The following is a 16,519-nucleotide window of genomic DNA, read 5'->3' as shown; positions in this document are numbered from 1 at the left end:
CTCGGGTACTCATAAAAGAAAATCCCCCAACTAATTACGAGACAACTATAAAGCACCCAGATCGCCATGATAAGTCACATGTATCTATGTCTATTATGCATTCAGGAAGTATACCAACAGCAATTAGTCTGACAATGCTCAACCACATGTCTGAGCTGTTCACTTTGATCGCAAACCTCCTGGAAGATTGTGTCAAACCATTCAAAGGAAAAGCTTAATTATGTGCATCTGAAATTAGGAGGATGTGGTGGACGGGGGACTTCGTAGAAAGACTGTCCTTTACAGCTCTGGGTACAAGCAAATGTCATAAACACATCATTAAACAATGCACTAAAAAAAGAAGAAGAAAAAAAGATGCCAGAGTTTCTGAAGGTTATCTTCTTTTATTGCAGAAAGCAGTCCAGTCATCATCATTAGGCATACCAGGAATGAAATGAGGAATGCAGCAAATAGCCTGAACACACCTTGAGCCTTTACACTCACACTACACTCTCCAGACGCTGTCAGTTTCAATATTTCCAGGGAAAAAAACCCTCCCACATCAAAACAACTAAAACTCTGCTGTGTTTCTAACAGCATGGTAGTGTTTAGCATCTACTTTCATTGTACCAATAGTAGAAATGACAGCGTGTCATTGCTGCAGTGTGATGTATTACACAGTAACACAACACCGTGCTATGGGATTCCCTCAGTGAACACATGAATGATGTACAACAGCACACGATAATACAGCACTCAGGTTTGGAGTGGGGCCATCGCACATTACAGAGAAATGTCCACTTTAAAATTTTAGACAAGAGGTGGAGCATAATGTTATATATAATGAAGGACAGGTGGAAGCTTGTTTTTTTAATAACAGTGTTTTGAGTTTTCATATAAAGGTGTCAGCAGTGCACAGAGAGGGACCAGCCAGCGAGGAGACGTCAAAAGCTTAAAAAAATCAGACTTCCACTATCTCCAAAGGCCATTATATCTCAGTTTTTCCATCGGAAAATATTTTAAAATAAAAGAACCCCCCCACCCCCCGGGGGATCTCAGGGCACTAAGAAAAATGCATAACAGCTGGTTAGTATTTATTGCAGGTCGTAGCGATGATACACCACAAGCATCCGTGCGAGGTTGCTTTGGTTACTAGCAGATGGATCTTCGATCTGTAGTGCAACTGTAAAAAGTACAGTGCAAACTGGAAACCTGAACATTTGCTTTCAAAATAAACACAACTTTTAAACTTCGAGGCAAACTCTGTCTGGTACGCACTGGATTGGTTTTTTTTTCCCCATTATAGCTGAGTGACTTTGCCAGTGTTTGCAGACAAGTTGGTGTCTTCCATGCAACCTGCTGGAAATCAAAGTGATCATAAGGAGGCTTTCAGTACAGCACCACATACTTCTTTGTGACCATTTTGATGCTAGCAACTGCCAGCAGCGGTTGCTGAATACAAAATTTTCTCTAGGATCACTGGTGATCAGGGGGTCACTGATCAGTCTCCAGGCCTGCATCAACGGGGCTTTAAGAGTGACAGCCACCAAACATCTGCAACCACTTGCAGAATACACATTCGAGCAACTGAGGACTAAGGTATCATACACTCACTTTGTTAAATATACGTGGGCCAAAAACTTTTAATCTTGTTTTAGTTTTATAAAATACTGAAATGTAACAATTAATTGCCGTTTTAATAGGATTTTATTGATGAGGGAGAGTTTCTCTGCTCACAAAACCTCATGGTGGCAGGAGTCCACTGCCCAAGAACAACCAAGAAAGAAAAAGAAGATTACAAATTGCAGCTTTTAGAACAGATTAAACAAACTTCTGGCCAATTATGGTCTGATTTTACAAGCATTCGACAGAGTCACGCTAGTCCCAGTCTTGCTAATCAGCTGCTAGCTGTAGCTTTATTTAACAAAGGGCTCAATCTTCAAACATACCTTTTGGCAAAAAAGTAATAATCAAATAAATGTTAAACAATCCCTTCAATTATTGTTAAGCAGTCTCGGTTGGATAAAATTCACTGTGCTGGCATCAGCATATAAACATGCTGAATAAGCACAGCCGAATCCTGGACGAAATACTGACAATCCCCATCAACATCTATGGAAAACAGTTGTAGTAGTTAAAACACTACAGGTTTAATTCCTGAAACAGCCTCATCCAGCAATACAGGAGTGTAAACACCCACCCCTCCCCCCAAAAAACCCACATCACTCTCTGACACAGAATAATGTAAATTCAGATCAGATAAATTATCTCTAACTGACTCATAATAGCAGTAACTGTGCGTAAAATGTTTACTTTATTAGTTCTAGTTTTACAGCCTAACATTTCCCACATCCCCTCCCACACCCTCTACTCAAAGTTGAGACACGCTGTGGTCAATGAAGAAGATTTAGAGTTGTGTTCTTTTAATCTCCAGCTGCTCTGAGAGCCAAATGGCTGCTTCAGTGAATGACATCATATCAACAGTGCATTTGATTTGTTTCATCATACTTTTCCAAACTTTGGCATCTCAGCTGTGAGGTCACTCATTTATGAAGATATTGATCATTCCAGGCTGAGGGAAGTTACTTCATTTTGTCTCTGAGAACTACATGCAATGTGTGAAGCTCAAGTCAAACCAAACCCATTCCTAAAAGCTCCACTTTAAAAAACAAAGGCTTCAAGAAAGAAGAAGCAGAGCAGAGGCACAGCATGGAATATGCTTTATATGAACGGATTAGAATCGAGCATGTTAATGTACAGAGAAGGTAATGACACGAGGAGGCGGAGGTGCAACAAAAAAAACGAGGAGGAATGCAGGTCTATGGGAAACAAGGAACGAAGAGTGAACTGGGGCAGATGGGTAAAAGTCAGAGCAGAGGAACAGGTTATTTCTTCCTTGCGTCTCCTTCTGTTATCACTCGCACTCATTTTCCCGAAGGACGTTGTACATGTTGACCGTAAAGCCAGATGGCTTATCGTCGCTTCGTCTCGGGTGCCCGAACCCCTCATCTTCATCGTCTCCGTCCTCGTCATCGTCCGCATCCCTGTCTCTCTCTTCCTCTGGCTCGGTGCTGGACTCGCCATCCTCCTCATCGTCCCTCTCTGCGGTTCCTTCTTCCTCTGTTGCTCTTCCTTGAAGAGCCATAATCTCTGGCAAGTCTGGGTGATTTTCCCAGTGCTCTGCAGACCATAAATAATCCCCAAAATAAATTAATTCCATCCACCTGGCATTTTAACTTTTCGAATAGTCTCAGAGTTGAAATGAAGAGACACAGAGGGCCTTCTCTTACCTCTCAAGCAGCTGTACCCGGGCGGTCTGAGGCAGAGGCACAATCTGCCATCAATCGCCAACCTAAGGAGGCTATTGGCTGCACGGTACACGTCGTTGCGAGCTGCTTTTGCTGTCTTGTAGCCTCTTCTCTCCGCCCAAGCTGAAAGAAGGAAGCATTTGCATGACATAAATTGGTGACAGTCTATCAAATGAAGGTATAATTAAAAGAGAAATAATGTCTGTGTATCCAAAATATCACGTCTGCCTATTCCTGTGCACAACTGGGCTCTCTTGTTGTACTGATAATATTAGAAACACCACAAAACTGGCTGACTCGTTCTTTCATTATCATGAATGAGGCTGTTGTAGTTTATTTTGAGTGCTTTACTAAAACACCACCCTGCTACTGTACATGGTTGTTAGAGCACCGAATCCACAGCTGAGAACAGCCCAACTAATACTGCCTGAGTGACATGGACATCTAGCTGTCTGAGTAAATAACAAAGCCTGTTTAAAGGCCAGAGTTTATATTTGTGATGTACATTTTTAATCTAAACAATGTGCCTGGGGCTGAGTGCCACAGACAGCTAGGGCACGTCAGTATTTGTTTTCTAATTGTTTTATTGACTCATTTTTATTTTCGTGACGTTGAGCAGCACTTTAGTCAGCATTTGTTGTGATTAAATGTGCTACATAAAAAATTGACTTTGTTCAGTTTGACTTGATAAATGGACCAGTGCATTGTTGGCTGATTTTTACTACAGGGCTGTGTTGACAAGAGAGAGCAAATAATGGCAGTGGCCCTGCAGCAGGGGGATTGGCTCTCCTTTGAATTGTACTGATTTTGTTATTTTAGAATCAATAAAGATCTGTGACTTGAATTAAAGGAAGCTTGCCATTTATCCTCTCAATATTTTAGTGTATTGAAGTTTCCAAACTATCAACGACCACAACAACTCAGATGCTGTGACGCTAACTATCACCTTACCCTCACACACATCCCAGGCGGTCCAGCTGGGCTCCTCCGACTCCTGGTTTCTTTCATTTTCCTGCAGACTGGGATGTTTGAGCTTCAGTATGGAAAGGAAGGGGGTCCTCTCACACAGATAACCCACTGAGCTGTAAGGTTCTTGTAGCTGAGACACTGGGTAGATGCCTGCCAGAATCTATAGAAAATTCATTTAAAGATAAAAACAAGAGGAAGAAATTCACGAACAAAATAAAGACAGGTCAGAAATTACCTTTGGTAACAGCAAGATAGCAACTAAGAGCTGTTTAAAAATTAAAGCGACAATCACACAAAATACTCCTGGAGAGCGTGCAGCTCAATACAATTATGTTTCTACCGCATCTAATCGGGCAAGTAAAGTGAAAGTCACATCTGCTCTGGAGTACACAACAGTGAACTTGTACCTGTAACTGTTTATTGACACGGGAGGGGAAGACCAGCCCGGGGCAGTCACAGAGCTTGACTGTCGGAGTGAGGTAGTAGGTCTGGAAGTATTTGGTGTGACCTGGGGTTCGAGACACGCTTACCACCTTCCTTCCCACCAGGCTGTTTATAACTGAAGATTTACCAACATTGGGAAAACCTGGAAAACGAAAGAGAGGTTACAAAGGCACTCATATGTAACAGTGTTCAAGCTCTATAAATTCTTTTTAAGAGTCACTGTTTTTGAATTTATATTCAGATGCCAATAACTACATTCAGTCAGGAACACTAGATTAAAAAAAATAAGTTTGTAAAAACTTCTTAATGTTTAATGATAGTGAGGTGCATGTTTTAAGTGCATGACGCAATGTCTTTTATTAAAAGATAGAAACACCAACTGTACGGTCACTTCACACATCAACACCACAAGAAGCAGATCGATCAGGTGTTTTTTGTTGTTGGTTTTTTTTTTTCAATTAACTTTGCAAAGAGACAATTTAGATAAGCTCCAATATGCACACTTTGATTTAACAACATACACACACATACAGAATCTGTTACAAGAAGCAGAGGAATAAAAATACTGTGCCTATAACAGGCAAATATGAACTCAAATGACCTGCTGGGCGCTCGGTTGAGCGCAATGAAATGCATCATGGGAGGTTGCTGCAGAGCCAATATTTTCCCTGACAACTTTTCTTGTTGTATTTTATTCTGAAGGCTGAGCCCTCCCTCTTCTGCCACACTAGACACTGAAATTACCACCATCATTTCAGCCACAGTTTTGCAGTCGGCCAACATTTCTACTGACATTTCTCACTTTGCTGAGAGGAATTCACACAAGTAACTTCTTCTGCATGAGGGAACACCTACAGCTATGACAAAGGAGCTTGCAAAGAAAAGCGTCTGGACTTCTTTAAGTTACTTGAAGAGGTTTCACCTCTCATCTGAGAAGCTTCTTCAGTTCTAAGGTCAAATGGTGGGGAGTCCCAGATATAAACCTAGTGGGAGTGACATGGACAAGACTCAGCTGTCCATCTGGATCTTAAGGATAAAGGACACTCTTTCGAGGATGCCAATGTTCACATTTTGGACAGAGAGGACAGATGGTTTGAAAGAGGAGTGAAAGAAGCCATCTATGTCCACTGTGAGCGACCATCTTTGAACAGAGGCGGTGGTTTACGACACCAACTCTCCGCCATCTATAATCCAGTTTTGAGATCCCTTCCCAGACGCCTTAACGCCCACTCACATCCTGGGCCATCTGACCTCAGGAATTCGCATGATAAGGTGGGGCCAGGTCTCACAATGAACTCACCCGAAACTCTGGCTGATTGGGACCCACACCCAGTTCCACACCTCGGCTAAGGCGATCAGAGGTTCATCAGGGGGTCCTTTTGTCCCTCTGTGGGGGGACACTCCCACTAGGTTTATATCTGGGACTCTCCACCATTTGACCTTAGAACTGAAGAAGCTTCTCGGATGAGAGGTGAAATGTCTTCAAGTAACTTAAAGAAGTCCAGACGCTTTTCTTTGCAAGCTCCTTTGACTACGATGACCTGGATGACTGAGAACCTTCACAGACCTACAGCTATGACCTTGTGACGCTCACAGACACGTCCAAAGATCTAGATGGAGAATTCTAGTATGTTTAATTTAAGTTAAAGTTACGAGCAAGACTGACCACTAACAATAACAATCCAAGAAGGTACTGTGGGGGAAATAATTATTTGACACCCTATTTTATGGATATTTGCTTAAAGAAAAGAAATAAACTCTAATTTTTCTAGTATTTTCATTTTGACGAAGATAAAAATATCAACCAAATCCAGTAAAAACAGATAACATAAAAGTTATAAATTGATTTACAAGTCACTGAGTGAAATACATATTTGATCCCCAAGAAAAACATTAGTTAGTACTTGGCTGGAACTCTTGTTGATAATCACAGCCGTAAGACGTTTCTTGTAGTTGGTCATTGGGTTTAGACAAATCTCAGGAGGAATAGTAGCCCACTGCTCTTTATAGAAAGTGCAGTTTTCTTGGCTGCTGCTTGGAAAATGAAGCTTCAGCTTCCTCACAGATTTTCTACAGGACTGAGGTCTGGAGACAAACTAGGTCACTTTACAAGCTAAACTATTCTAATTTCTTACCAAAAAAGCAATATCTGGAGAAAATACTAAGATATACTTTCCAAGTTTCTTAACAAGAACCTGTTTCGCTATAATTGAAAAGAAAATGTTCACTGATTCTGGCCAAAGATTGTTGTTCTCTGAGAAAATGATTACCTATGCAGCCCAATGTAAGAACACCATCTTTGTAGAGCTCCTGTGATGGACTGCTCATCTCCAAAGCACTATCACTTTGATGCTCCACCAAGACAGACTCTGCTCCTTCATCTGTCCGTTCTCCGTCCAGCCGCTCAGAAACGGCATCTCTCTGAATCTTCTGCTCCCAGCTGGAGAGGTCAACTGACAAAACAACAAAGCAACAAAAAACAAAAAGATGATCAATAACATTTTGAATGAAATGCTGATTAAATTCATTGTGTGTATAACTTAATGTATTCATTATTATTATAAAAGAAGAACAGTGAAATGACTTTTTCTCCTACCTCTCCCTGATGTGATCTCCTGGCAAGACTTTAGGATATCTAAAGGACCTCCAGCCTGACTCCAGTCAGCCTTTCTCCTCATCCTCTTCTTCTGGAGGACTGTGAGTCAGAACAGAACAGACAAGTACAACAGTTATTGCAGTCACCACAGGGGCTGAACAGACACACAGCAGGTTATTCTGATTACACTGTGCTGAAATAAGTTCAATAAGTGACAGGTTTGTCTTTATGACTTTATTTTTCATGTATTTCTTCTCTCTATAACCCCCCCCCAAACATCGGCTCTCCCTCTCCTCACCTGTGCTGTATGGCTGGCCACGGTGTGAGGTGAAGCAAACTATTTCCAGGTGGGGGAACTGGGAGGCCATGTAGTGTTTCCAAGCAATTACCAGTGGTGGAGGACACAGGTCGGCTTTGTTCAATACCAGGACCACATGCTTCTGTAGCTCTCCAGTGATGTAGTGATACAAGTCTGGAGGGAACTGCAGCACCTGGGTGGTATACAGGTCAATTCAAGAGCAATAGAAACATTCATAGGTAGTTTGACTAAACAATGATGGAGCTCACACTTAACCAAATCCAACAGAAAATAGGTACACCTTATGTACATCAAAAACCTTTGGTTCACCTTTGGTTTTTAGGCGAGAAGAGGGCACTGAGAGAAGTTGTTGGAACAATGACCTCGCTGACCTGGAGGCAAAATACTGAGCTAAAGACCTGTTGTGTATCGCAGAGCTAATCCATGGAGGGCTTTGGAAAAAAAAAATTCATTTATGAAAAACCTTACAGGTAGCTAGTGCCGCTGAGCTGAACCAGTGTGGATCTGCTCTGTTTTCTTTGTTGATAGTTAAAAGTAGCTGCATGCTGAACCATCTGCAAATGAGAGTGAGTGGGACCAGGTAATCCCATGTACAGGGAGTTGCAGTAGTCCACTCAAGAGGTGATAAAGGCATTCCATAACAACTACTGCCTTTTGAAAAAATAACCCATTAGATTGAATCATTATAAATAGAAACAAATATAAGTGTACTGTTTTTAAATTTGCATTAAAAGGGAAATGTAACCATGTCAGAAGCACAGAACTAGTTTTTATTTTTAATGTGAATTCAGATGTTTATAAAGTGTTTATAAACATTCTTAGAGTAACGCTAAAAAACTAGTTCATGTGTTTGTTATATCTAGGCTAAATTGATACTACCTTGGCCCAATAAACCACTATGATCTAATACCATTTTTTCCATTAGTACCAACTCAGGTCAGGTCGACTCGACTTGACATGTTTTTCAAGGATTTCCATTAGATGATAGTACCTGCTACAGGGTACATTTTAAGTGCCTTCTCCATTGGGGTTCGAAGCAATCTGAGGCAATCTGAAAATGTGACATCAACAGACTGCATGCATGACCCATGAGAGTTTTGTCCTCGGTTTCCTCCTTCAGGAAAACCAAAACTGCTGTTTTTGAAACCCAGCAACGAGGGAAACAGCTACATGGAAACAACACTGTGGTCCCCGAGTCTGACATAAAGCCACACACCGAGCAGCAGGTATAACACCACTTTAACTTCCACCTTCATTGTAGCATTTGTGTCGCATACAAATGACATCACAGGACAGTCGGCCACATTGCTATAACGGTCCCATGCACATTAGGTGGTATTCAGTTGAAATGGAAAATGAGCCGAGTAAAGTCGTATCGCCTCAAGTCCTGTTGAGCTGATCTGAGTAGGTACTGATGCAAAAAGAGCTTAAGAGTGCAGGCTTACTTGTGATACCTTGAGTTTCCCACCCCTTCCAGTTTTGGTTTGGGAGTCAGACAAAACTCTACTTTTAAGATTTCTTCTTTGACAAAGCTCATAGTTAAGTTTGGATCAGGTGACCTTGAACAATCAGATCTGCTGCTATAAGCTCAGGCGTCCCGTGATGCACCTCACCTCACCTCTCCTCTCCTCATTTATGGGCCACTACTGATGCCATTAACTTTTGTCTTCTATTTCCAGTAAATTTGTGTTTTATCTTCTCAGTGCTCCTTGTTCTGATGGAGATCTCTTCATTTTAAAAGGGAGTTCTTCCTCCCTACTGCTACCAAGTGCTTGGTAGGAGATCATCTGATTAGTGAGATTTTCTCTCTCCAATATGGAAATATATTTTCCTTAAAATATAAAGCACCTTGGAAAGGATGTTGCTGTGAACCGGTGTCATATAAATAAAACTGAATTGACTTGAATCTTCAGGAGCAGATCACACAGACACACACTGAACACAGCAGTAAGTAAATTCAGCTCACTTCATCAGCAAGGTCACAGCATCTATACAATTTAATGAGATGCTGATAAAATGTTCCAGTGAAATTTCTGATAAACTGAAGAGACGAATGAAGGGTCAAATTTATTCACATATAAAATACGGTCATTTATTTTCTTCTCAAATAATCAGCAGACAGTTTTGGTGCAACTCATGAAACTCAATTTTACATCTAAAAAGTGGGTAAACTGACAATATGCGTTTGATGCCAAAGCAGCATTTGAGATAATTTTCTAATTTATATCTTTTTTTGTCGTCTGCCAGCGTGCACCTACAGGTAGTAATAGCTGTATAGAAATCTTGCTATCTACTCAGCGCCCTCTGTTCCCATTCGAGGCTCTCTCTAACAAAACCTGCTTTCAGGACAAAATGCATCAGGTAAACAAACAGATAAATAATAACTTTTGACTGTGTCTCCATCTAGTGGTTACCAACTCTACCTACCGGATGCCTCATGTCAACAATGAGAAGAATCACATCCGACATCTCCAAGACTCTCCAAAGCTGCCTCCACGTCTAAAAGAAAGAAAGCAAATGGGGGAAGAAGAATGAGGTTTAATACTGTTAATAAAACAAATTCACTAGTTCCTTTTTTACTCAACTTGAGGATGTGTTAGAAACTACTCGAACATTTTCCAAGTGACTACACACAAATACAAAAACACAAAGACAAAGAGTGGTTGCTTGTAACGGTGTACATAAAGAGAGTTATTTAACAAATAGAAAGCTCTGCTCTGACCTGCGCAGATGGATACCGAGTTTCAAGCTGATTAGCTGCTTGACCCACAACTGTTCAGCAGGTTCAGCTGCAGTGGGCAGCTGTTTTCAGAGAAAAAGCTCTAAATAACACAATGCACCAGACCTCCACAGCTGACAAACAGCAGACCAATGTAATTATTAACTAGCTGGTGAACATGGTGGAGCATTTAGCAGCTCAAAAGCCAGATGTTTAGTTAATTTGCAGAGACTTCATTTGGGAACCAAGAACAGGGACTGAATATTGGACCTAAATTTCCCAGGTGGCCTAAACATTCACTCTCCAATTGAATGATGCTTCACAACTGCCACATGTGTAAATGCAAAACTATTTTCTTAAAGTTCTTATTAACTTGTTTTACTGCTTTGAGAGAGCCAGAAGAGTACAAAAAAACAAACAAGTTTCAGGTTTATTACCTGTCATTTTAACATGTCAGTGTTAGTGACCTGTATTTAACAGCATTTAATCTCTATCACAATAATGACAGAGGAGGGTGCATACTTATGAGAGGAAGGAGTATAAAAATAATCACCATGTGACACATGTGGTCATTGCACAGTCAAAACCACACAAAGCAGCTTTATGCTTTTCCCCTGAAATAAGAGTGAAGGGCAGTAAAACCAGCTACAGTGCTTAAAAAGGCAACATTAACTTAATCAACTTCCACTACGGAAACTGGAATAACCAACACCATTTAAACCAAAAAATAAGTCCCAAAGATTAAAACTTAGATTTCAAATAGTGCTTCCTACACTGTCATATTCTTTACACTGCAGTACTGTATATTTTACAAACTGAGAAGCTGGTTTCACATGCAAACACCACACAGAAAGGCCTCAGGGAGATTTGAACCTCTGAGGCGATTGCGCTAACCACTTTACCATGTACCGTCCAAAGACCACCCTCAGTTTTTATATTTGTCAAAATGACAGACAGCTTTCTGATGTTTCTATTAATATAAAAAAAAATAAGTTGCAGGTTTATGATAACATTCCATTAAAGTCTAATGTAATCAACCTATTCGGGAAAAACAACATGTTCAATCAGCTTTTTAATCTAAATTATATTTTTCTATTATCCTGACTTCCATTTAAAAAACAAAACAAAAATAAACAGACAATTTCAGACTACTGAGGACCACCTATTACACCAGCCCTGCTTCTGCTGTGATATGGCTCCAGAACCCCCACTATGAAATTAAATGATCTGCAGGGCTTGTGGTTTTGAACAATATTGTTATCGGTTTCATACTCGGAGCAAAACTGAACAATAACACAGCATGCGAGGAAGATATGATGGTGCTTCTACCAGTGGGAAATATCAGACAATACAAAGCTATGTTCTATAACTCTTTGTAATCCCTACATCATCCTGAGCTAAGAAATGAAATAATGAGTCTGTGGTAAGTCCTGGAACCACATGCTGGATAACAGCTTGAACACTTATGCCTTTAAGACAAATATGGCACAGCAGGTCTGCTGGGTAATCATCAGCTTACCTAAAAATGTGTTAGCAAGCAGCAATTCTTCATGTTTCATCTGTTCTCAAAGAGTCAGAAGTGATTCAAGAACACAGACTTTTTGCAGAAGTGTTCTGCCACCCAAAAAGCAGTTACCACATTACTAAAATGACTCCATGACTGCAAAATGAAGACCAATATTGAGAAAAGACACGCATGAAAGCACAGTGGCACAGCAAAGAAGTCACCAGCCCTGGTTCAGTGTGAAAATGACAAGGTTTAACCACAGTGGTGTGGCGTGTGTTGATTCATCTGAAAAAGTGGAGGGTGTTTTGATTGTTGGATTCTGGACAAAGGTCGTTAGACTGAACACAAGCATTACATTTATATAAACTAAAGCCCCGTGAAGTTAGAATCATTATTTATAAATTATTTAGGCTTAATATTATATTTAAGCTTATGCATACGTTCAATAAGACAGATCTGTGCTCACTCATCTGCCTGCAATCCTGGGTCACTGGGATACTAGCTATTCTTCTGCTTAGCGGTGCTGTCAAACTTAATTATGTTGTTATCACTCAGGTCCAACCATGTTCATGCCCACCCTCTACAAACCAGCCTCAGTTCTGTGTGCTTAAATCTCCTCTGTCATTCTGCCTTTTCAGATTCTGATTCATACTGTTTTGTAGCTTCATCTGAGTCTAATGGCCAAATAATTTCTAATTCAAACTCAGTGCTTTAATGAATTCAATTCATGTCTTTTGAAGGATCACTCCTAATTAAATTAAATTCGTTAACCTCAATAGTCATTAACTTAATGACCATCATTTATTTAGCTTTAAGACTTATGAAAATTAATTAATAACTAAATTATGAAAATAAATAAATAAATTAAAATGTGATGGTGGTGTTGAACACAGATTCACGGGGAGGTGGGGCCTCACAAGGGCATCTGTTAGTCCCAAAAGCCATAATCCTTCCACAGTTTCACCTACAGAGATATTTACTTCTTTTAGATAGATCCTGGTAACTAAATTAACTAGCTCTCTTTTAATTGCCTTGGCTCCAGCTACAGTAAAAAGTGCATGAGTTTGAGCTTTTACGTAGGGGTGAAAGTGCACAAAGTTGTTTTCTATGCCCATTATTTTGCTTTCATAATCATCAGAAGCCATAATAATTGAGATTAAGTGCTTAGCAACAATAAAAGCAACTTCATAGTACAAAGGTTCTCCTAAAAATCAGCACTTCAGCCTGAGTTAGTTTAGGCAGCAAATGTACTCCTGGAACTTTTAAAACAAAATTTGACCTGCAAAACTCACCACAAATGCTGGTGAAAAAAGCCCCCATAACCATCAAAACTTTTTACAGTTCATTATTGTGCAGTGGCACTTCTACAGTAAAAACAAACTCCTTTACTTAGTTACCTCCAGATTGTGCTCAAAGTGGCTGAGAGAGCCAGGTGGGTTTCTGGAGTGCAAGTCATCCAGGTAGTCTCTGTACGATTTCTCCTCTTTCCTCAGCAGGCTCTCCCGTGTCATCTCATAATTCCAGGACGGCCGTCGTGGGAAACCAAGGCCTGGCAGTGAATAATCAAGTGTTAGTGTGTCAAGCAGTGACCCACTCCATTAGCCTACTCTGCTCATGTTTGGTTTATTTTAGGATGAAGAAAGAATTAACACCAAAATGAATCAGACCTTTCTCTGAGGGGTAGATGTCATTGATGTCAACCTCAAGTTCTTTGTCTGAGACTTGTTGCAGCACCTTTTCCCTGGCCAGCTTCTTCCTCTTCTCCACTTCCTCTTTACCCTCTTTCTCAAAGTGCAGTCGGAACCTAAAAAATGAGAAAACCCCCTGTTGAGCCTTTGTATGACTGTCTGCTGTTATGACAAATTAATGATGAAAGCCCCTATCCAGTGAAAAATGTGCCTTCTTCTTCTTCCTACATTTGAAAGGTTGAACCACATTATTTACAAATACATTATATGAGCATTTGATTTATTTTTTGATTTATACTGGGGAAAAAAACAGGTCAACTATGTAACGTCCTACAGACCTAATTTATTTTAACCTAATTTAGGATTAGAAGATCACTCCCTACTTGTTTCCTTTTTCCCTTCTCTCTTGTGATATCTTCACTTTCTAATTTGTTGTATATTTACTGTTGTATATTTATAATAATTTAAAAAATTAAACAAAGAAAAAGACTGTATAGACAAAAGTATTGGGCACACCTCTTAATTTTGAATTAAGGTGTTTTCAGTACAGGCAAATTGATCACCAAACCATGTAGTCCATCTTTACGAACATTTTTAAGAGAATATGTTGTTATAAACGGCCCATTGAATTCGAGCATAGTACCATTAAAGGATGCCACCATTACAACAAGTCAGTCTGGGAAATTTCTTCCCTCCTAGATATTCCACAATCAACTGTAGGTGGTATTATTGCAAAGTGAAAGGGTTTAGGAAACACGGCAACTAAGCCACAAAGTGGCAGACAAAGTAAAGTAACAGAATGGTCTCGCTTAGTGCTGAGTGCGTAAAAGTCACCGACGTTCTGCTGACCCATTAACTGCAGTGTTCAAAACCTCCTCTGGCATAAATGTGTATGAGGGGCTTCGTGACATGGGCTTCCATGACCGAACAGCTTCTGCTGAGTGTCAGTTTCTTTTAAATACTTTTGATGTGTGTACGTAAAGGCAACAAATTCAACAATCTGAATTTTCTCTTTGTTTACTGACCATTTGACCTGGAAACCGATCCCGATTGAGTAATCAGCATAAAAAGGGGGTGTTAAAGCTTCAATTCTACAGTGAATATTAAGAAAGACTTGAAGCATGAGACAGTTTGTGTCCAGAAGTTAAAATTGTGAAATTAAAAACTCTTCTTATTGTTGTATTCTTCTAAGTGTTGTAGAATTTTTATTTTTATAACTGGAATGAGATTATAAGCGTTAATTACATTTTGACTGCAAATCACGTCCAACACAAATTACATTATTTTTGTAAAATTGAACACATGTGAATTCATCTTATTTTCTGCATGATCTTCTAAACCTCCAATTAGTTATCAAAATGTAGCTGCTTCCTACTTAAGCATCTTTTTTATGTGTGACTTCAAGCACAGGCTGTTGGATTTCGCTAAGTTTTACAGAACTAGAATCTGAAATCTGTACTATACTGAAATCTGCTGTACTCTTACAACTCACCTGTTAGGGTCATATCTTCCTTCTCTGCTGAAGGGCTGCTGATTTATTCTTCTAATATCAGTGGTCTCGCTGTCTGAGGTATCTGACTGCCGCTCTCCTCCTCGCTCCACACTGGCATTGCGACTGCTTGGCCCAGAGCCTGTGTCACCTGGAAGATCACAAACCAATACCAAGAAATTTTCTTTTAACTTATCTGCTGCTTAAATACTGTGCTTATTAACAGGTTTATTGGTTCATTTTGGTGGAAATGTTAAATGCTTCCAGGCATAAATTAATTCGAACATGATAATGTTTATGAAATTCACATCCAACTATCCTGACCTCTTGATTAGTTAATGGAGGGTACAATACATCCATAATGTCGTCCTGCATTGCAGAATTCATTGACTACCCTGTGTGGATGACCTGACCTTGGTAGAAAAGACTTTCAGTGTATGTCTTAAAGGGTTTATTGGTTACAGTAAGCACTTGAGTATAAACATTGCTATGAAAACTAATACTTTTCTTGTTAATCATGCTTTAAGTGGACTCAGCAACACCTAAAGGAAAGGCAGGATTTTCAGAAAGTGCCTAGTTGGAACATGCCTAGTTTTGACAAGTTATGTCACATTTTATGGCGTCCTTGATGGAAACTAAATCACGTTATCACTTGAAACATAGCGAGCACATGGAAAATCTTAAATCCAGCATGCTATTAGTGGTAATAAATTGACCTATTGACAGCACCACGGTCCAAGACCTCTGTTAAAGTGGCTCTGTCTCTAGTAGTTTCTATGGTTAAACAACAAGCACACGACTTTGCATTATTTAACACATTTAACCCAAGTCTGTGCGCTAATTTTCACGTACTTGCCCACTCCGAAGGCAAAGTTATACCACACTGCTTCTTATGACTGCTAGCTGAAACAAGCACTGGCTTCGGTTTACGGGCTAAATTAGTGATTTGATAATCAACTTAAGAACCCCCGACAACATGCAGACACAAAGAGTCATTGCAGTTAAACTCAGCTATGGAGCACGGACCGTTAGCAAACTGCCAAGCCTAGCATGCTAACGGCAAAATACTGTTACCTCTCTTTCTCTCCCGTTTGACTTGTAGCTGTTTCTTCTTTTGTTTGTTGCTAAATGGCTTTTTCCGGGGCATAGTTTTAAAAAACAAACAAAACGATTAATATATTTATATATAAAGAAAGCTATGGAGTATGTTTTGCTGCGTAAAGCTTCTCACACAGCTTTCTTATTGGCGTTATTTACATGGATGAAGTTTCTCGACTCGTACACTTTTCAATGACGCCATATCCACTGCAGACTGCGGAGAATGACGGAAGAAACCAATTTTAGGTGTTGGAAAACCGATTTTTTTGTGCATTTGTGGGGCTTTATTTAAATCTCATTTTACGATTACACTTCAAACGATTAAACATCTTTACTTTGTGTATCATTACGTAGAAATATAATCTGAAAATATCCGAGAAATTGATCACGACACCCCTGTGCT

General features: G+C 39.9%; 1 protein-coding gene across 1 annotated transcript; it reads right to left on the bottom strand.

The window, feature by feature from the left end:
- Positions 1-363: 363 nt before the first annotated feature.
- gnl1 (G protein nucleolar 1) lies at positions 364-16,325 on the bottom strand. Its single transcript, XM_006802833.2, has 12 exons — positions 16,093-16,325; positions 15,022-15,169; positions 13,509-13,645; positions 13,239-13,390; positions 10,043-10,114; positions 7,595-7,787; positions 7,297-7,395; positions 6,971-7,153; positions 4,664-4,842; positions 4,239-4,416; positions 3,270-3,410; positions 364-3,159 (listed from the first exon to the last, which is right to left on the bottom strand). Exons 1-12 carry the CDS (start codon positions 16,163-16,165, stop codon positions 2,894-2,896), a joined length of 1,821 nt encoding a protein of 606 aa, XP_006802896.1. The 5' UTR covers positions 16,166-16,325; the 3' UTR covers positions 364-2,893.
- Positions 16,326-16,519: the final 194 nt, after the last annotated feature.

Source organism: Neolamprologus brichardi, chromosome 11, assembly GCF_056152115.1.
Source record: "Neolamprologus brichardi isolate AB-2024 chromosome 11, ASM5615211v1, whole genome shotgun sequence".
Classification (NCBI taxonomy): domain Eukaryota; kingdom Metazoa; phylum Chordata; class Actinopteri; order Cichliformes; family Cichlidae; genus Neolamprologus; species Neolamprologus brichardi.
This window is presented reverse-complemented; position numbering and strand designations above follow the sequence as displayed.

Excerpts from the sequence above, each read along its gene's own strand:
- gnl1 (XM_006802833.2), bottom strand. The coding sequence starts at position 16,165 with ATGCCCCGGAAAAAGCCATTTAGCAACAAACAAAAGAAGAAACAGCTA. Across the intron at positions 13,391-13,508 it reads CATCTACCCCTCAGAGAAAG|GCCTTGGTTTCCCACGACGG; the intron begins GTCTGATTCATT and ends ATTCACTGCCAG. Across the intron at positions 4,843-6,970 it reads TCTTACATTGGGCTGCATAG|GTTTTCCCAATGTTGGTAAA; the intron begins GTAATCATTTTC and ends TTCGTTTTCCAG.